This window comes from Sorghum bicolor, chromosome 5 (genome assembly GCF_000003195.3).
Source record: "Sorghum bicolor cultivar BTx623 chromosome 5, Sorghum_bicolor_NCBIv3, whole genome shotgun sequence".
Lineage (NCBI taxonomy): Eukaryota > Viridiplantae > Streptophyta > Magnoliopsida > Poales > Poaceae > Sorghum > Sorghum bicolor.
In genome coordinates this window covers 6,999,917-7,022,115 of record NC_012874.2, presented here as the reverse complement: position 1 = coordinate 7,022,115, position 22,199 = coordinate 6,999,917, and the positions used below count along the sequence as shown (strand labels likewise).

Below are 22,199 nucleotides of genomic sequence, written 5' to 3'. Positions count from 1 at the left end.
CCCAAAGACGGCTGGACCTGGACGGGCATCGCCAAGCCTCCATTTTGAGGCCCAGTGGGCTTGATTGGTTAGAAACGGCCCATGTACGCACGTGGGAGAAAACCGAAGTAGGGTATCCTAAACCTGTCCAATCTGCAGGATCGTACGGCTCTTGTGTGTACATAGGCCTTCGATGACAACGAGTCAACGACGAATGAGGAAGCAGTTCTATCCATCGGATGTTAACAGTTATTAAGCCTCTTGAGCATCTCCAACAGTTGCCAATTGCACTTGCTATCTTTATTTTTTTAACAAAATAAGAAAAATGATGGTTCAACAGTTTGCTAATACACTTGCCTAATTTTCCTAGTTTGCCATCCAGGGGATATCACGCGCAAATATGTGCGCTTTCTCTTGGTTGCCATTGATCTCCCGCGCTCGTCTGGAGTTTTCCACCACGCGATCCAGAAAAAGAACCAGACGTCGCGCGCTCACCTGGACACCTCTGACTCCGATCAGACCTCTCCCGGAGCCGAGTCTTGGAGATCTAGGCGCGGGGGACTTCTCCCACAGCAAGAGCCCCTAGTACGTTGTTCCTTCCCATCGATCTTGATCCACGGCAAGAGCCCCTGGTCTAGTGGAATGATGGTGCCGAGGAATCTTCTTTGTGGGAGTTGGCCGAGGCTAGTTCAAGAAGACGGCCGGCCCCCAGCCACGACGCAGACATGTGCAGGCGGCGACTCCCATGGATGCCGTGCAGGAGACGGAATAGGCAAAAAAAAAACAGTTAGATCGGTTTGGAGTGGGTCTACTTTTCCTAATTTTGACAAGCCCAAATGCCAAACTATTGGAGAATCATAAGTTTTGCCAAGTGATTTTTATCAAACAGTGGAAATGCTCTTAGGGCACTCACAATGTAACAAACTATGTTAGTTTTTATAGTATTGGATACGCGTCGCCTTGGTCGTTTGAGCTTATCAGCCAAAGCCAGCCATTCAACAGTTTTCTCGGCTTATCAGCCAAACGAACAAGACGAAAAAACTAGCCTTTATTGCAAGATTTTTCTAATAGAGTCCAAATAGAAATATACCCAATTATTCACTGTGGGATTTTGTTGTGTTCTTTGGTCCGAACCTTGTGTCATGGACTGCTAGGAAACAGCCCACAGTTTCTCGTTCTAGCACTGAGGCAGAATACAAGGCGTTGGCCAATGCTACTGCAGAGATGATGTGGATTCAAAGGTTATTAACTGAACTTGGAATATCTCACTCTCCTGTTGCACGATTATGGTGTGATAATATTGGTGCAAAATACTTGTCTACGAATCTGATTTTTCATGCTTCGAACAAAACGTATTGAGATTGATTTTCACTTTGTTCGTGAAAGAGTGGCTCAGAAGTTGTTGGATATACGTTTTATTAGCACTGGTGATCAGGTAGCTGATGGTTTTACTAAACCGGTTTCAGCAGCAAAGTTGAAGGAGTTTAGATTCAATCTCAACTTTGTCAGTGGCTGAGATTGAGGGAGGGTGATAGAATATGGATATTCAGTTAGAGGTAGATAGACTCTAACAATTTTATCTATAGGATATTCTTCCATATATTCCTACTTGTTGTAATTTGTGTAAACTCTTGTACATCCCCTATATAATGAAAGCAGCAAGAGCCCTTGGAGGCTATCCCGTTCCTGCATATCTCTTTACACTCCATATCTGTTAATGATTAGCATATGTGTGGTCGCTTAATTCTACCGTCTCTTTTAAAGGTTTTCATATTTGAAATCAGCTGTTCCCAGCACTATTGTGTTTGAATCTTGTTTTCGCAATTGTAAGCTTCTTATATAAACTAAATATGAGATACTTAGAACCACCAATGTTGGCGCCCAACAGTATGCATTCAATATGTAGATTTCATGTCTCGTCATTGGAGCATGAACAATTTACAAACTAAACAAAGCTATAGACATGATTTTATGTGTCTCGCTAACGTTATAAAGCCATACGTTGTCTAAAAAGGTCCAGCATCTTGTACCCCCTGATCTTTAGTATCTCTTCATCTATGTTTGCTTTTGTTCGGATCAAATAAGAATACACATCAAGTTCATTAATTTGATGAGCCACAAGGCCAACGTGCATGAGTACTGAACTCCCCAGATGGCATGCACTTTAATTTCTCTCTAAAAACAAAGAGGAGATGGTGATGGGGCAATCGAGGTGTCCATGGATCTCCGGTTTAATCCAAAGATGGCTTGAAAACCTATAGAAATTAGGAAACTTGTAGCTATAAATAGCTGTAAATTGAGTACGGTAGCTTTGACGAATGGATACTGTCGTTTGACGTCGAAATGCTTTCTTCCTTGTGAGTGAAACCTCCAAATCGTGTGCAACCTCGTCAGAGTCACACCCAACCACTTCACGATCCATACTTGCAAGACAAGGATGCACGTGTATACAACTTGGAACCCGTAAGTGAGTGACTTTGTGGTCGCCACGGAGAGCAGAGCCGCCTGGAAGGCCAGCATCATGAACACGAGCGACATCCACAAGAGCTGCAGCGCCGCCGCGAAGCTCTTCCACGAGCCGGCCGAGTGCGACGCCGCCTTCCCGTAGACGAGCAGGATCACCGCCACGACGGACGTTGTCACGGCCCCGGTGTTCAAGACCAGGAAGCTCTTGAAGACAAGATCGCCCCTGAGGTTCGCCTTGCCGTTGTCGCCGTACCCACCGGGCAAGTTGAACCCGGCGGCGAACGCGGCGGCGACGATGAGGCCGGCCACCACCGCGAGGCTGTCCGACGTGTTCTGTATCCCCTTACGCACCTTGTCGCGGCCACCCCACTGCTTCAGCTGGTCCTGCCTCTGCGGCCGGAGCTGTGCCCCGTAAGCGACTAGCGCCACCACCAGGCTTACCATGTTGAAGAAACTCGTGGTTGATCCGGCGGCGAGATCGAACGCCGTGTCACCGTCGTTGTTCAGAACATTGGCGCGCACCTTGCCCTCGTGTAGCAGGTCCTCCACGATGCCGGTTGATCCCGCCGCCACCGCGAGGTGAAGAGGCGTGTTCCCGTCACTATCCTGCGCGTCCAGGAGGCCCCGCAGCATGGGATCCTTGGTGGCGAGCGAAACCACCGAGGAGCGCTTCTCCCGGGCCGCGGCGTGGATGAAGGTCCCTCCGTCGCCGTCGCGGAGGTCGGCGGCCTCCGGGCAGCTCCCGAGAATTTCCTTGATCACGCGGTGGTGCCCCATTCGCGCCGCGACGTGGAGAGCGGACAGGCCGCTCGAGTCCTTCTTGTACACCGTTCCCGGCGGCCCGGCGCGCAGGATTGCACGCACGATGCTGAGATCGCCGTCCGACGACGCGAAATGGAGCGGGCTGCTGCCGCTGCTGTCGACTTGGTCGGCCAGAGCTGGCCTCCAGCCGAGTAGCACGTCAACCATTTCTGCAGGGCAACAGTACAAATGCTCAACAACACATTAGTTTGTTAGCTAAACTAGATAGCATCAAATGTAATCTTTTGTTTCAGTTGAGTCTTGCATCAGTTAGTTAGAGGGCAGGCGTGATCGGTGGCATGCTAGATCACGATCTGCCTGAGTCGGTCTAGTTTGTTAGCGCCACAGCGGATATCGCGCACGCGGCGCGCGTCGCAGTGAAACGACGGCGCGCACGGTACGCGGTGTGGCGCGGGGATTGCTTGGAACGCAAGACCAAGCGTGTATCTGCATATGTATATAAAGAGCATGAGCAATAGACTGAAAAAAGCTGCGGTATCTGGCAGCACCAAAATCTAAACTGTCTCGTGTTTGTCTCCATCTACTAAACCCTCACCGCGGTCACCATCGTGACCTCGCCGCCGCGTTCTTAGGCGAACAGAGCAACGTCTATTCCAACAACTGGTATCAGAGCCGACGGAGGTGTTCCTGGCAGCGGAGAGGAGGAGTAGAGGAAGCGTGGTGGTCCAGTCCATCGCAGACGAGAAGGAGAAGGCAGCCGGAGCCGACGCAAGATGAGTACCTCACCGTCAACAACAGCATCGGGTGAGAAGGAGAAGGAGACCATGGAGCGCGCGTTTAATCAGGCGGCAGGCAATCTGGTCAGGCCTATGTTGACGCGCACGAACTATCAAGATTGGGCGTCTCACGTCCAGTGCAATCTCGAGGGCATGTTCCTTTGGGACGCTGTTGAAGATGAGAAGGTTGAGCGCCGCCGGGACAGACTTGCCCTTGGAGCCATGCTTCGAGGAGTTCCTGGTGAGATGCATTCTATGCTCTTAAAAAAGAAGACAGTGAAGGAGGCTTGGGAATCCCTGAAAACAATGCGCCTTGGCGCAGATCGGGTGAAAGAGGTCAATGCCCAGAAACTGCTTTCTGAATTCGAGCAGATCGCCTTCAAACCTGGTGAGACGATTGATGATTTTGCCATAAGAATCCAAAAGATTGCCACAGAGCTGGAGGGATTGGGAGAGAAGATTGAAGATCAGCGAGTTGTTAAGAAATTCCTCCGTGTGGTGCCGGCACGCTACAATCAGGTAGCGGTCACAATTGAGATGTTTTGTGATCTGAAAACTCTCAAGATCGAGGAGCTAGTCGGCCGGCTAAGGGCGGCTGAAGATCGGTTTGAGCCCTCAGGAGCAGATCATCGAGAAGACCGCCAAGCTCCTGTTGACTGAAGAGGAGTGGATGGCGAAGAACAAGAGCCGCATGCAAGATCCGTCTACTATGGCGAATCAGAAAGGCAGCGGGGCGCGGTATGTCCGCAAGGAGAAGCCTGGAGCGCGTGGTGGCGGTGATGCACGCGACACCGGGGTCAAGCTCACGTCCATGGGCACTCCGAGGAGAAGAGGTAGATGCAACAAGTGCAAGATTTACGGGCACTATGCCAAAGAGTGCAAGACCAAGTTGAAGGAAGAGAAGCAAGAGGCCGCACATCATGCAGCAGGCGATCTGGAAACAGGCGCATTGCTGGTTGCTGAGGTATGCACTATGTTGAAATCTACCAAGCAAAGTGTGTGAACGCGTGTTCCCGGAGGAATACCACGAAGGAGCATGGATCCTTGACACGGGTGCCACAAAATCATATGACGGGCTGTCGAGAGGCGCTAGCAACCCTTGACGTGTCTGTTCGGGGCGCTGTGTGTTTTGGAGATGGCTCAACAGTGGATATTCAGGGTATGGGCGCAGTGGCGCTAGCTGGAAAGAAGGATGAACACCGAGTATTGACTGAGGTATATTTTATTCCTTCACTAAAATGCAATATCATAAGTGTTGGGCAGCTTGAGGAGGCTGGATGCCGTGTTGAGATTGAAAACGGCGTTCTGGAGGTGTTGGAACGGAGACAGGCTGCGCATCGGCAGCGTCAAGTTCTGATCCGTGCAGAGAGAAAGCAACGCTTGTATCTGATGAAAGTCAGATTGGCTTCTCCTGTGTGTCTCATGTCCAAGATGGATGAGTTGGCATGGCTGTGGCATGCGAGGTATGGTCACTTGAATTTCAGATCCTTGTATGAGCTTGGATCGAAGGAGATGGTAGAAGGACTACCGCGGATTCGCGCGGTGGAGCAGGTCTGCGACGGCTGCGCACTCGGCAAGCAGCATCGAGCTCCATTCCCTCGCACTGCAAATTATCGAGCTGAAGCAGCTCTGGATCTTGTTCATACCGATCTGTGTGGACAGATTACACCACCCACGCGAGGAGGTAAATCATACTTCATATTAGTTGTTGATGATTACAGTCGGTACATGTGGGTTGAGCTATTGACTTTGAAGAGTGAAGCATTTACTCAGTTCAAGAAGTTCAAGGCAGCTGCAGAACTTGAGTCAGGGCGGCGTCTAAGAGCTTTCAGAACTGATTGTGGAGGCGAGTTCAATTCAGGCGAGTTCAAGGAGTTTTGCACTGAGCACGGCATCAAGCACAATACCATGACGCCATATACCCCCAGCAGAATGGGGTAGTTGAGCGACGCAACCAAACTGTCGTCGAGATGGCGCGGTGTATGCTGAAAACCATGAGTGTGCCGGGCAAATTCTGGGGAGAGGCTGTCAGAACAGCAGTTTATGTGTTGAATCGCGCTCCCACGAAGAGCTTGAATGGGAAGACTCCATATGAGGCCTGGTTTGGTAAGAAGCCGGGCGTTAAGCACCTACGCACATTTGGGTGCACTGCGTATGCCAAGAGGCTTGGACCTGCAGTTACGAAGTTGTCTGACAGGTTGGGTATGAATCTGGTACAAAAGGGTACCGTGTATATGATCCGGTGAAAGATAGGCTGATGATCTCTCGGGATGTACTGTTTGATGAGAAGAAGGCATGGAATTGGGGGAGAAGAGCATCAGGCAAGAGGATACTGAAGCACCTGCACCATACACATTCGAGATACAGCTTCCAGACACTGTTCTCGGTCCGACAATAGACCTCGATTCAGAGTTGGAAGCTGATTCAGTACAAGACGGTGGCATGGCTTCGCCTCCTGTGACGCCAATTCCATCCCAGCAAGGAAGCGTGGGTACTCCGAGTACACCACTGCCTTCACCATCCTCAGGTGCTACCGGATCAATCACACCAGGTGTCCAGCCGATCCAGTGGGCAACTCCTCCGTCAGGCGCCACAGTTGACTCAGAGGGCGTACCTCTAAGGTATAGGATTGTGTTTGATTTGCTTGAATCGACTGATGAAGTAGCAAATGTGGGGCTATGTCTGGTTGCAGCAGAAGAGCCGGCATCTGTCGAGGAGGCTATGACTGAGGAGTGCTGGCGTCAGGCCATGCAAACTGAGATGAAGGCAATCGAGGATAACAGAACTTGGGAGGTAGCTGAACTCCCTGCAGGTCAGAAGGCAATTGGTTTGAAGTGGGTCTTCAAGGTAAAGAAGGACGCAAATGGAAAGATACTGAAACACAAGGCCAGACTCGTGGCCAAGGGATATGCACAAGTTCAGGGAGTCGATTTCGACGAGGTGTTTGCACCAGTGGCCAGAATTGAAACCGTGATAGTGTTACTGGCTCTTGCAGCAGAAGGGGGATGGCAAGTTCATCATATGGATGTTAAATCAGCGTTTCTGAATGGAGATTTGACAGAAACAGTGTTTGTCAGGCAACTCCCAGGTTTTGTTGTTGGCAAAGGTGACAAAGTGTTGAAATTAAGGAAGGCCCTATATGGCTTGAGACAAGCCCCGAGGGCCTGGAACTCCAAACTTGATAAAGAACTGATAGCTCTTGGCTTTGTCAGAAGCAAATTGGAGCATGCAGTGTATAGAAGGAGCAACAAAGGTTCATTCTTGCTTGTCGGTGTATATGTTGATGATTTAGTCATCTGTGGACCAAGTGTTAATGACATCAGTCAGTTTAAAAAAGAGATGATGAGAAAATTCAACATGAGTGATCTTGGGCTGCTTAGCTACTACTTGGGCATTGAAGTGAAGCAGGGAGCTGATGGGATCACATTAAGTCAGAGTGCATATGCAGTGAAGATCTTGGAGAATGCAGGGATGCTGAACTGTAATCCTACTGCAACTCCTATGGAAGCTCGGCTTAAACTTGGCAAGAGGGAAGAGGACGAGGTTGTGAGACCATTTGAATACAGAAGCATTATTGGGAGCCTAAGATATATTGTGAACACTCGACCTGATCTGGCTTTTTCAGTCGGTGTGGTCAGCCGGTTCATGGAAGCTCCATCAAGAGCACATTGGGGTGCAGTAAAGCAAATATTAAGATACCTGAAGGGCACGACAGGCTATGGTTGCAAGTATGGGAGAGGCACCGAAGCTAAGCCCTTGCTGTTGGGCTATAGTGACAGTGACTTCGCCGGGGATGCTGCTGACAGAAAGAGTACAACAGGTGTGGTGTACTTCCTTGGCAGTAATCTAGTCGCTTGGGCTTCGCAGAAACAAAGGATAGTGGCCTTATCATCTTGTGAGGCAGAATATGTGGCGGCAGCAGTTGCAGCCTGTCAGGGTGTCTGGTTAAGTCAACTAATCGGAGATTTGTTGGGAACAAAAGAGGCGCCAGTCAAGCTTCTCATGGATAACAAATCGGCAATAGCCCTGAGCAAAAATCCAGTACATCACGATCGGAGTAAGCATATTGATACAAAGTTCCACTTCATTCGTGAGTGTATTGCAGAAGGCAAGGTGGAGGTGGATCACATTGGCACTGCAGAGCAGTTGGCTGACATCTTCACGAAGGCACTGGGGCGGGCCAAGTTTCAAGAGATGAGGAGAGCTCTCGGCGTAAGTCAAGTGCATCAAGTTTAGGGGGAGAAATGTTAGCTAAACTAGATAGCATCAAATGTAATCTTTTGTTTCAGTTGAGTCTTGCATCAGTTAGTTAGAGGGCAGGCGTGATCGGTGGCGTGCTAGATCACGATCTGCCTGAGTCGGTCTAGTTTGTTAGCGCCACAGCGGGTATCGCGCACGCGGCGCGCGTCGCAGTGAAACGACGGCGCGCACGGTACGCGGTGTGGCGCGGGGATTGCTTGGAACGCAAGGCCAAGCGTGTATCTGCATATGTATATAAAGAGCATGAGCAATAGACCGAAAAAAGCTGCGGTATCTGACAGCACCAAAATCTAAACTGTCTCGTGTTTGTCTCCATCTACTAAACCCTCGCCGCGGTCACCATCGTGACCTCGCCGCCGCGTTCTCAGGCGAACAGAGCAACGTCTGTTCCAACATAGTTCACTTCATTATTTCTTTTCTTCCAGTAATCCTCTTATTTAAGAATCCAACAAGCAACTAACCTGAGCTCTGGAAGACGGCAGCGTGCAGAGCATTCTGCGAGTTCGGCCCGGCAGATGACGCGTCGTCCTTGCACTTGGTAATAATCGTTCTGACTGCTCGCAGCGACCCACTGATTACAGCCAAGTACAGCGGCGACACGCCGGCGTTGTTCAGCTCGGCCGCCGGTCCTGCCGCCGCCGAGACGAGGACCTCCACGGTAGCGCCGTGCCCATGCCTCGCCGCCAGGTGGAGGGCCGTGTCGCCTGCCTCGTTCTTGCATCCCAAAATGTTCTCGCCACAGTCCCTGGCCACCTCGACGAGGACATTGACTGCCCTGTCGTGCCCAGCCCTCGCCGCGCAATGCAGCGGCGAGTCCAGCGCCGAGTTCCGGCGAGAGAGGAGGCCCTGGTCCCTGAACCTGTGGTAGAGCTCCCGGATCAGCTCGTCGTGCCCTTGCTCCGCAGCCACGTGTAGAGCGGTGCTCCTCTCGGCGGTCAACTCAAGTATGTCGCACTGTCCGTGCATAACAATGCCTGAAACAGGTATTAAAGAAATTAGGGTAACTAAATTCGTGTGTCGAATGGGACTGGAGCCAGGTCAGCGACCAGGGTTTTCCCGTGCCTTGTTTGGACACACTCACATGCATGATGCATCTAGCATATGTGTTATAGTGGATTTTGAATTTAGGTAGATACAAGTGCATATAAACAAACCCTTATTAGGGTATGTAGGAGGATGCCAAAGGCAGACGAGGACACTAGACAAGCACCGCTGGTTGTAGCTACAAGATTGTCTTTGACAATTGCCGACTATGAGCAACTCTAGTATGAGCCCTCAAATCAGGGTCTTTATTTTTGATTTGAGGACCCTCCTACTTTAAAGGCATGGTTTTTTTTCATCTCTACAATGGAAGCTCTCAAATATAATCTAGTAGACATTAGAACAGGTGACTCACTCGCCATTCCCTACTCTTCCCTCCTAAGCTATGCAAGCGTGTGCAAGGGTGGACAATAGTGGGAGAGATGGACCTGACAACGTCTCTACATGGAAGGGAAGATGCCCTCGGTGTGGGGGTAGGCTTGGGAAGAGACACACCATTAGCAGAATCGAAGGGGAGGATGACAAAGACGCTGGGGGAGGCTGCTCGGAGTGTTGGTTGGGTGGGAGGGGCATCAAATAACAAGCGCACCAAGCCAAGAGGAGCGTCAAAGAAAGTGTAGCGAGTCCTCGGACGAGAACAGTTCAGGATGGGTTAGGGAGATAAATGACTAAAACTAATAAGTAGGGTCCTCATCTAGATTCCTAGGAATGAGGTCCCGTCAGGAGAATTTAAGAGCCTCCTGCTTTTAGGGGTCTGAGTAGGAATCCTATGCTACCTGTGTTTTTGACCTCAACTCTCAAAATATGGCTTAGGAGCCTGTTGGGGTTACTCTTATTTGCCATTTCACTACTAACTCATCAAACAGCTATAGCAGAAGTTTGCCCCTGCGTTAGTATTCAGCTCTTTCTTCTCTACCATGCATCCTTATACTCCTAAGCCACTTACACTACTACAAAAAATCTTTTAGAAGGCGTTTTGAAATAGGCCTCCGAGGCGGGCAGCATTTTCAACCGCCTCGGTTAATGGTAGGCATTAACCGAAGCGGTCATTTTTTAATAACCGAGGCGGTTGCTAGAAACCGCCTTGCAAAATCGATTAACCGAGGCGGGCATGTTAAAATACCCGTCATGGTTAATAATGATTAACCGAGGCGGTCGTCTTAAGACAACCGCCTTGGTAAATCATTAACCGAGGCGGACATTGTAAAGAAACCGCCTCGGTAAATCAGCCCAGCCCGCTAGGCCCACTCGAGCCCAATATCATGTAAAATATATAAACAAGATGAGAAACCCTAGAATCACTCCCTCCCCTCCACTCCCAACACTCAGACGTACTCAGGTCCATGTCGGTGCCCCCTCCCCTCTCCCATCCCGTCGCCCCTACCTTCCCTTCCCCTCCCCTCCCTTCTCTCCCGATGACTCGCGCGAGGAGAAGCCCTACGCGGCGGGCTGGAGCATAGCCCCGACAAGGAGGACGACAGGAGCCTCGGTGAGTTCCTCTCCCCCGCGTCCCCTTGTTTCCCCTCCCATAGTCAATAGGAGCCTGACGAGGAAGCCGTCATGAGCCCCACTTGGTCGGTGCAGGGGACAGCGAGTGCGGGGCATGGTGGCGGCTGCGCGAGGGCATGGCGAGGCAGATGCGCGAGGAGGAGGCTCTCTGCGGTGGTGCTCCGGTGGTGCGAGGAGGAGGCGCGAGGACTCCGGTGGTGCTCTGCGGCTCTCCTCCAGATCCGACGAGCGCGAGGAGGAGGCACGAGGACTCCGACAAGGAGACCGAGCGGCCACCACTAGATCCGTCAAGTAGAAGGTCGGATCTGGCGATCTCGTGTGGTGGCGGGGCTCCTCGACGGCTGGAGTGCGCAGGTGCGCAGCGGCGGCGTGCAGGGACGGTGGAAGCGGCGCATAGATGGGCTTGGCGGGCCTGTGGTTGGGCTTGCCGAGCTTATCCATATTTTTTTCTTTTTTCTATTCGATTTACCGAGGCGGGCAACAAACCGTCACAGTAAAGGTCACATTTACCGTGACCTTTGTTCCGAGGCGGTTCGAAAAACCGTCTCGGTTAATACCTTTTGCCCGCCGCAGTTAACGTTTTTTGTAGTAGTGAATTACCGCACAACTATGTGCTTTTTATTTTTGTGAGAATTATACAAATTATTTTCTTGACTGCGTTATACCAAGATGATGATTATCATGATAGCTCCAAAATGATTCTCCAAAAGTAATATTAAGATTGATAATAACAATCATTTTGCCTTGGTACTTTTTTAAAAAAACTAAAACAAATAAAATAAAGGTTAAGATGTAGAAAGATTTGAAATTTGCACAGTAGCAAAAACTTTTATTTGGTTTATTTCAAAAGGTTGATACAATTTATTTGTTCTCACCTAGAATTATAGATTCTTTTATATGTTTTAAAGAAAGGTATTTTTGTGGTACTTGTCTCCCCGTGAAATCAGTTTTTTTTTTTTTGAGATTCCCCGTGAAATCAGTTATTGTAATCAGTTATTGTCCTAATAAGTACAAGTGTTAGGCATCATGACGGGGAGATGCTTGGAAGCCATCTACATTTGATGTTGCTTTCCCAGAAGAAGCCATCTACATTTGATGTTAATAATAATGTTGACCGTTCAAGCAGCCAGCAAAGTCGCCACACGGGTATGGTTTCGTAAAATTTTTCAACATTCCCCGACACATTGAAGATAAAAAAGACAACTAATTACATAGTTTATATGTAATTTGCAAGACGGAATTTTTGGACTTGGTTAGTTATTATCAAATACAAATAAAAATACTATAGTATAATAGTAATCAAACCTAATTTTTTTTGCAAACTAAACAAAGCGTCAAAAGGTCCGTGTGCCGACGGTCTGGCCATGGGATTCTGGCTCGGCCTAGGTATGTCACGGTGCGAAGGCCGTCTGGCCTGTGTCGGCCCCGCGTGTTCCTAGACTTTGTTGCCGGCACGGTGTCTACTGTCCAGATCCGCCCCGGGCTACATGTAATATTTTACCGACATAGGTGATGTTTAGACGGTGGCTAGAAAAATCTGCTTGGACCAAACAACACTCTCAATAGCATCCAATTTTGATGTCTGGGTCAGTATTTGTTGCCTAGCAAGGCAATGCGCCCGTCACATTATTCCATCCAGACAAGCTTAGATTCTATAGATTGTGCATAGTTGAATAGTCCACGATTGTGACAAAATGTCCTCCAAACAACTCCAAACTTTGGATGTGGAGTACTACTAACAAAAAGATGTTTCGCCTTTTCTAGATACCTAATTTTTGCTACATGCACTTAGGCCGATCTCAATGGAGGTTTTATTAGAGTTTCATGCACATTAAATATGCTGATGTGACGCTATATTAATGAAGAAAGAGATGATAAGAGTTTCATGGGAGCAGAGAGAGTTTCATCCCTATAAAACTTTTATGCATTATTTTCAAAATATAAATGTGTTAAAAACTGTGTCATATAACTCCCATTGAGGATGACCTTAGATATACACTATATATATCTCTAAACTAGAGATATAATAAAAAACATATATCTAAAAAGAGAAAAATGTCTTATAATTTGCAAATGAGGGGAGAGTAATATTTATCTGCTAAACATTACTAAGCTTTTTATTTGAGTTCTCTCAGCTAATACGTCAGGCTAGTGTGACTCCAATATAAATGGATGTGTGAACACTAGCGGCATCAGAACACTCAAATGTTATTTTTTTTCCTTCCCTTCTATGCCAACGTACTATTCATTATGAAGAGAAAAAGAGAAGATTGATGTACTTACTTCATTCTAAATTATAAGTCATTATAAAAATCTTGAAGAGTCAAAGTATCTTAAGTCTAACCAAAATTATAGATAAAAGTACATAAAATCGAATAGTTATACTATGAAAATATAATTAATGAAAAATCTAATGATACTTAGATAGTACTAGCAAAATATGCCCGTGCGTTGCTACGGGAGCAAATAGACGTTTGTAGAAAATAAGCACTTTGTTATATTTATTTGTGTTTTATCCTTTGTATTAAATTTGAAAATTTTTAAGCTTTTAAAACTGACTTTGAAGCAGACTATCCATATATAGTTTATATACATGCTCTTAGACTTTTTATGACTTTTATTTCATGCGCAATGGCACCTTATACTCTCTGGTTGAAAGGAGCCTAATAAACTTTTGAATTATAATTTCTAGATTTGATTTTGATTTTATATAGATTGTATAAGTTTCTATCAATTTGTGCATTATTCGTGAAAAGACAAGAAGCTAACAATACACTTTTTATTGGTAAGCCGAAGTCTATGTAAATCTTGAGATTGATTTTTACTGTGCGTTACAACGGGAGAAAAGCATCAAATGACCATAGAAAGTTATGACATAATATTACATATCTATTTATATTTATTTTTTTATAAAATTTGAAGTCCATAATGTTTTTATTGATAACCATGACATCTATGGTATTAGATAGTTAATATTTAAAATAATATATAGCTTGGAGACATATTTATATAATAATAAAAATAGAAATTAGTCAAACATTATCTTACTTTAATATTACCTCTTAATATACCTTAGTATTACATTAAAACATAAGAAGTTTGTTGCTAGCTTTATTTTTTTTTATTTAGATTAGGATTCCTATGAAATATGATATATCAGTTAAATGTATATAGATTATGAATATATGGACTTATAAAGTGTTCATATGACATAACAACACATCATGCAAAGGTAGTGGAAGTATCCTCAAGCATAAATTTAGGTAAATTAGTAAATCAGTGAGATATACAGGAATTGTGCTAAAACTTTTACCACAAATCAAGCATCACATTAAATAGGCTATCATAAAATTTTCATAATAATTGGAGTAAGATAATTACAATTTTAATTTTATACTAAAAAGTATAGGCAAGCATCTCCGACAAAAACAAATATACTAAAATTTATGATAATTTTTTGTTTACTACATGGATCTAAATATGTGGAGCTAAACAAAATTTGTTTTGTAATTTTTAGATTTATCTATGAATTACTATAAATTTATTAATTTTATAGGAGATTTTAGAACCTTAGAATTCCAGTAATCTACCTACAGGCCGATTGCGGATGCAGCAGATTGGCGGACAGATTTGCACTTAGATCCTTGTTTATTCTTAATATGCTCTATATATATATATATCAGAGATTTTACATTGGGAACCCTAAAAAAACTTCTATTCTTTTTTTTCTACTCCACAACGTACCAGCCTCGGATTCTAGACGGAAGCGGATGTGGTGGGCCCAAAACTTTTGGGCAGACTGAAATTTTCCCTCTTTATAGATAGGTATAGATTATATATTTTATTATATAAATTTGGTCAAACTTAAGATCCTTTGACTCTCTAAGATTCTTGGAATGACTTATAATTTGGAATAGAGGGAGTATTACTTATCACATTGTTATGAAATATTAGAAATTCAGAGTTCATAATTTGTACTAAACATAAGGTATTCTAGGTCGTCAACCCCCTCAATCCTCTATCTTTTTTTGACAGGAAATATTGAGTCTTTTAAACTTTACATCATCTAAAATAACTCGCCAGTAATTAAGGATTACTTCCTCTGTACTAATTACTGTGGGACAACACTCTTATGATTTTTCAGCTTCTTTTGGTGTGTTGTTTAGAGAGCAAAGTTTCTGATGCCCATAAATTTTATTCGAGTTGATGTTGTTCATGTGCCATGCTCTAGTAATAGATGTGCACATGAACTTGCTCGGATTGGTTTGAATTAGGATCCGAATCGATCACATGTTTGGATTGATCCCTTTCCATAATTTGTACAAAAACTTGTGTCTCGTGATGTAATTGTTCCTCCCCACATATAACAAAGTGCAAACTTGTTTAAAAAAATTACTGTGGGACAAGAGGTGGTCTTTTGTGGATTCATTACAGCCCAGGCGACAAGTTCAAATATTAATTCTGGCAGCCAAATTCAATGAAGAATTCATGAGCAGAGAGAAGAAAAAGGCAAAAATAATAAAAAAAAGGTTCAGGGCTGTTTCGTTAGTTATTATTACCAGTGGCTTCACAGTCTAGCGCTGCGGCGTGTTGTTGCGGAAGCAGCTTCTCGACCTCGGCCATACTCCCCTTGAACACGGCGAGATAGAGGGAAGGGCGCATGTTGTTGCCGACCAAGCGCTCATGCCCACACTGCGGCAACTGCATCGGCCATAGCGCCGGATTTGCAGGCGAAGCACCGGCGGCGAGCTGGATGATGGACTGCTGCTGAGGATCCATCCGGCCGGCTGGTGAAACGGTTGGCAGCTTGCTGCGCCAGCCGAGAGTAGGAGGTATATATATATATGGTCTTTCTTAAGAAATATCTGGCTGTCAGTTATTCAACAGATGAATGAATAGTATTTTTAATCATTACTTTTCTGCCAAACGAACAGCCACATGGGCCTTGTTTAGTTTCAAAATATTTTGCAAAATCGACACTGTAGCTCTTTCGTTTGTATTTGACAAATATTATCCAATCATGGACTAACTAAGCTCAAAAAATTCGTCTCGTCAATTTCGACCAAACTGTGTAATTAGTTTTTATTTTTATCTATATTTAATACTTCATGCACGTGTCTAAAGATTCGATGTGACGGGGAATCTAAAAAATTTTGCAAAATTTTTTGAGAACTAAACAAGGTCGTAGATGCATACAGACAAATCGCGTGGTGCGGCCTTGCAAGATGATGCCAGATGGACATGGACTGTCCGGCCGGCTAAAAGTCACATCTTTCAATTTCATAGAGAAGAAGCTAGGCAAGAAGCTACGGAGTAATACTACGCATACACCACCAACTCATTCATCTTCCTAGCCAACACAACTGGGCCGGGGTTTCACACCCCATACTTGTCTTATAGACGTCGACGGACCATATGACTCCAAGAGAGAAGGAACATCGTATACAGGGGCGGATATAAGCCTGGGGCAACTGGGGACATGGCCCTAGGTGTAGCCCAAAATATCTCTTATACCATATGTAAATTTTCGGTTTAGTTTGAAGTAATTCTAAGCACGGGCGGCGCCAGGGGTATGCCCCTGTATTCCATGGAATACCCATGATTTTTGTGACAAACATATATATATATATACACACACACACATGTATAATCAGCATATATGTTAGTTTGTTGAATGTTGCAAATATATAGCCCATAAGAGCAACTCCAATAGTTTGGCTAAAATTAATTGTCAAATTTTATTGTTTAGCTATTTTGTCGAATAGAAAATTTCTAAGAAAAAGAAGAGATCTACAACAATTTTGTTATTTTACAAAGTCTTATAGTTAGCGTCTATAATAAACTATATAGCCACCGAAAATCAAGAGAAAGCCAACTTTCTATTAGTTGGAGTCTACTTTTTGCTATACAAATTCTGAAATAGCATAAACAACAAGAATAGTTAAACTCTTGAAGTTGCTCTAAGCCTAGTAGAACAACTAGTAGCGGCAGCCCATAAACTCATCAGAAAGAAACCCCGTCGACGGCATTCCTCTAGCGGCGACGGCGGTCAGTGGTCTTTGTAGACTTTCTCATATACGGCTCCCCCTCAACGTCTTTCTCATATACGACCTTTCTCATATATGGCTTGAAGCAACAACAAGGTGAACACAAAGATCCCGCATCTATTTTTTATTCTTCAAAGTAAGAATTGAAGGTTTCGTTTTCTTCTTTTTTTTTTGTTGCATTAATTCTGATTTTTTTAAAAAAATATTGCATTGTGTTTTTGTAATATAGATAAAGAATTTATATATACTTTGATTATTACTAGAGGCGACACTAGTCTCACTTTATCTGATGCCTTGTTACCAGGATAAACAAATATTTTACCTAGCATATATTTTAAGAAAACTATATATACTACTTGAGTTGTGCACCAGAATCAATTTTGTATTGATTTTGTCACTTTTACTATTGCACATATGCAAAAAAAATTTATACGTGGAATACCCAGCTATAAAATCCTGGCTCCGCCACTGATTCTAAGTATTGAAATTAAATCATCAGACCTAAATATAGAGAGAGGAGAGAGCAATCCGAGTCCTAATTTCACGGGCATCGCCGTGACTCCCACTCCGTGTCTCATGCCACGCCGCAAATCCCCACTACAGCGCTTTGCCTGCCGTGCTGTAAATCCCCACTACAGCTCTGCTTGCCGCTCGTCAACCCACTAGGCAACAACTATATTGGCCGGCAACTTGGGGTCTCAGCCCATGCTGGCCGTCGCTAGTCACTAGTCGCTAGAAGGTGTTCATCTGACCGTCGGAGACGCGCCATGCGTCGGCCACAGAGCACGTCTGTGTGTGGGACTGTGGGCAGGGCACTAGGCCGTCAGCCGCAAGTGCATGAGCATGGACTACTCGTACGGTCACTTTTATCGGTCGTGTGGTAAATTCCAGTTCTCGGAACTAATTCTTGGCTTATCGTAGTCAGCGACGAAGCCAGCAGGGGGGCTCTAGCCTCTCCTACCGCTGCTGGCCCAGTGAAATTTTTAGTGCTATCCTTATAACTTTAGACACAAATTTATAAGGTAGGGTGGGCTGAACACTTTAGTTTTTAGATATATTTTGTCAATTTCATCATTAATCTATATATACGAAGAGTAATAGTAGAGCTAAGTTGATATAGAACTTTTGTTCAATCCCTCCTAATTTTTTTCCTGGCTTCGTCCCTGCTCGTAGTATACATGGTTTCGTAGTGGCCCTAGACGTAGAAATTGACGAGCTCCGCCACTGATCGTATAGCTAGCTTTCATGGTGAGACGTACGTGTGACTAGGAAGCGTCAAGCGTAATATGACGGCCGGGAAGCTAAGGTCACATGACGTTTAGATTCATTCGTCATGGATGCTGCGCGTACGCCCAATGCAAGTCCGATCCGTCGCCGTCGTCGCCACACCGTGCGTGGCAGCCAAAGTTACCGTGCATGGTCAAAGTCTGCTAGCTTATAGGCATAAAGAAATTATACTTACCGACGAAAAGTACGCCGGTAGCCACGCGTGGCCGTGCATCGCATGGCATTGTTCAGACACACGGCCATCGTGCACCACAACCACGCAAGTCATCGCATGGCATTGTCCCTGAATTTTTTTAATTTTTAGCCTAAATTCAACACATATTTTAAATTTGACCCGATTTCGAAAATATTTTCAAAACTAGTCCGTTTGGCCTCACCACCATGCATAGGGGGGCAAATGAACAGTACCCCGCCATACATGGCGGCGGGGTCAAGGTGCCAGACGTGGCGGGGTACATGGCAAAGTGTACCCCGCCACCCATCATGGCGGGTTAGGTAACCCCGCCACCCATCATGCATGGCGGGGTATTATTCATTTGTATAGAGTATCATTCAGTTCATTAAGTATCGTTCAATTGTAGAAACCAGTAGAAAAAAAAGTAATCACAGTTCACGAGAAGAACTAGGCAACTTTCATATCCTTTTAGCTACATGGACTAGCAGCATGGAGCACCAGCTGCAGGTGGTGTACGGTCTTGTTTAGTTTCAAAAACTTTTGGGAAACAGTCACTGTACCACTTTCGTTTGTATGTGATAAATATTGTCCAATTATAAACTAATTAGGCTTAAAAGATTTGTCTTGTAAATTACAGATAAACTGTGTAATTAGTTTTTATTTTTATCTATATTTAATGTTTCATATATATGTCTAAAGATTCAATATGACAGAGAATCTTGAAAAATTTTTGGTTCTTGAAAAAAAGAAACTTGCAGCAGTAGGCGGCTATGCTTAAAGTTGAAAACGGACGGGATAAATCGTGTTTCGTCCGCAACCGTATACCGTATTTTTCCACTCGTTTTCGTTTTCTACGGGATAAACGGAAACGGGACCGAAAACGAGACGGATTAAAGCGGGAGCGGGATCGAAAACGGTAGAGCGTTTGTCCGTCCGTATTTGCGGAATTCCGTTTTTTACCGGGATATCCCGTTTTTTATCCCGTTTTTCATAAAAATGGAAAAGTAGCCCAACATAGTCCCTAAGCCCAATATGGCCCAAAATGTCTCTTGTCTTATGCGATGTATGGATAATTCATATTTGTGTGAATTGTGATCTATGAACTATGAATATGTTCTTATACGATGTATGGATAATTTATATTTGTGTGAATTATGATCTATAGACTATGGATATATGATATTGTATTGATGTGGTCACTAGTCACTGGTCAGTGTATATTTGATATTTGATATTACATTTTGGTCTCTGTATTTGCGCTATCATATGCGGCTTACATGTTCCGGTTTAAATTTTCGCTTACCGCTCGTTTCCGTCTATTTTTGATCGTATTTACCCGTTTTCGTATTACCGTTTATCCCGCTACTGTTTTCGCTCCCGGTTGTCCGGCTTTCACTTCCGTTTTCGTCTAAAAATATAAAATGAAAACGATAGAGAGATTTTCCGGACGGAAAGTTCGTTTCCGTCCGTTTTCAACCTTAGCTATGCTGACCCAGCTGCAGCAGCCGTAATACATGAAGCTCACTGGGCCATTTCTCCTCGTCGTCCTGTCACTGTTCGAACCCACTCCATCTCCTCCTTTTCTCGTGCGGCTCTGTTTACTTCCAAAAAATTTTGCAAAATAGGAATAGTAGTACTTTCGTTTGTATTTGACAAATATTATCTAATTATAGACTAATTAGATTCAAAAACTTCGTCTCATCAATTCCGATCAAACTGTGCAATTAGTTTTTATTTTCATCTATTAATACTCTATGCATACGTCTAAAGATTCGATGTGACAGAAAATCTGAAAAATTTTATAAAATTTTTAGGAACTAAACAAGGCCGCACCACCCCGTCGCTCCTCTCCACGAGGGAGACAGGTCAATTCGAAATTTATTAGCTCCAACTGGGACAAGCCTACGTGTTTAGTTCTAAATTTTTTTTGGAAAATCAACACTATAACACTTTCGTTTATATTTGACAAATATTGTTTAATCATGGATTAACTAGACTCAAAAGATTCGTCTCGTCAATTTCAACCAAATTGTGCAATTAGTTTTTATTTTCGTCTATATTTAATACCTCATGCATATGTCTAAAGATTCGATATGACGTGAAATCTGAAAAATTTTGCAAAATTTTTTGGGAACTAAACAAGACCCATGACGCCAAGGCGGCACAGCTTGCAAGAAGATAAGACCTACGGATGGATGCATGCACCAACAGAGAGAGGGAGCAGGCAGGAGGGCTCGCGGCTTTTGATGGGCCTGGACATACCCCGCCACAATGGGTGGCGGGTATGCCTAACCCGCCATCATTCATGGCGGGATACACGTCAGCAGCTCTTAGTGCTGCATGCCACGTGGCAGTTATACCCCGCCGCCATGTATGGCGGGGTACAATTTATTTGTCCCTCCATACATGGTGGCGGGGCCAAACGGTCTAGTTTTAAAAATATTTTTGAACCCAGGTTAAATTTGAAATATGTTTTGAATTTGGACTAAAAATAAAAAAAAATCGAAGAATTTTTCTAGCCTAGCTCATTTTTGCACAATCTGTTGCAGCTAGCCATCATAATAAACAAGGAGATAAACCGACAAGAGATGCCATTCAAGGATCTCTACTTTCTCTGTCCCAAAATAAAAATTATTCTCACTTCTCGATAAATCAGCTTCTTTTAAGGCTTTGAACAATTATATATAAAAAATATTAATATTTAATAATACATAATTAGTATCATAATAATACTTTCATAATATATGTAATTGAAGATATAAATATTGCACTTTTTTTTAGAAACTTAATTAAAGTTGAGAAAGTTTAACATGTAGCATCTTCAGCAAGGTGCAATTCATGAGTATTTTATCTCATTCCCAATTTAACCATATGTTTTCAGTTGAAAAATCTATTAGTAATATATTATTACAAACAGTAAGAGAGTAATTTATTTGTCCACATCGTTTTCATCAAAGTTCGTCAAGCTTCTCCCAGTACTATCGGTTAGAGGCTTAGAGCGTTGAACTCCAGGTGTCGTTGAAACCCCGAAGTGCGGCATCGTGTTAATGCATGATACCCAAGGTCTCCCCTTGTGGTATGCATTTTTTTCATCAAAGTTCATATCTTCATGGGTGGCTTTATTTGTTTTATACTCAATTTATATTTTCATCAACGTAGTTACGTAGGCAAGCACAAATTGTCTCCCTCTAGGAGGGCCCGTACGGAGATCACTAGTTCCCATAGCAATTCAACAACATTTGTGTACCGTTTTTGCTCATGATACGGTGTTGCAAAATCCTCCTAAAATTCTAACAAGGAGTCAGCGGGCCGGCTAATATGTATGCAAGTACTTCACAGATTGATATTTGACCGTGGGACAGAGCTTTAAGAGACGATTTAACACTAGTACATAGACACACTATACAGGCGGTTGGTAACCTATTTCTACAGGCGTTTTCTAGCACCGCCTGCGCTGGGGGCCAGTAGAAATCCTCTATTTCCACAGGCGGTTCCTTGAGAGCCGCCAGTAGAAAACATTTCCACAGGCGGCTCTCTTATGGAACCGCCTGTGTAAATGTGCCAATTTACACAGGCGGTTCCCTAAGAGAGCCGCCTGTGGAAACCAATTAAAAAATATATTATTTATTTATATTGTTATTATTTAAATATATTGATATTGGTTGGTCTTCAAACATAGCAACATGTAATTTAAATATTTCATCTCATACATATATGTGTATACATCAAAGTTTGGTGCTCAAAGACATAAAGTTAATTACAAGAGTATATCCATCATCACACATCATATATACATCAAAGTTTGTTTCTGTCCTCTAATAACCAAGTTTGAGCTTACTAATCTCTATTAGCACTCGGAACTGTAGCATGAATAATTGGCTTTCATCATCATAATAT

General features: G+C 44.3%; 1 protein-coding gene across 1 annotated transcript; it reads right to left on the bottom strand.

Annotated features, from left to right (window-relative positions):
- Positions 1,863 to 15,602, bottom strand: LOC8079739 (protein ACCELERATED CELL DEATH 6). The gene is made up of 3 exons (XM_021461040.1): positions 15,353 to 15,602; positions 8,705 to 9,217; positions 1,863 to 3,416 (listed from the first exon to the last, which is right to left on the bottom strand). The coding sequence occupies exons 1-3, from the start codon at positions 15,570 to 15,572 to the stop codon at positions 2,155 to 2,157; spliced, it is 1,995 nt and encodes a 664-aa protein (XP_021316715.1). The 5' UTR covers positions 15,573 to 15,602; the 3' UTR covers positions 1,863 to 2,154.

Excerpts from the sequence above, each read along its gene's own strand:
- LOC8079739 (XM_021461040.1), bottom strand. The coding sequence starts at position 15,572 with ATGGATCCTCAGCAGCAGTCCATCATCCAGCTCGCCGCCGGTGCTTCG. Across the intron at positions 9,218-15,352 it reads GCTAGACTGTGAAGCCACTG|GCATTGTTATGCACGGACAG; the intron begins GTAATAATAACT and ends TACCTGTTTCAG. Across the intron at positions 3,417-8,704 it reads TGCCGTCTTCCAGAGCTCAG|AAATGGTTGACGTGCTACTC; the intron begins GTTAGTTGCTTG and ends GTTGCCCTGCAG.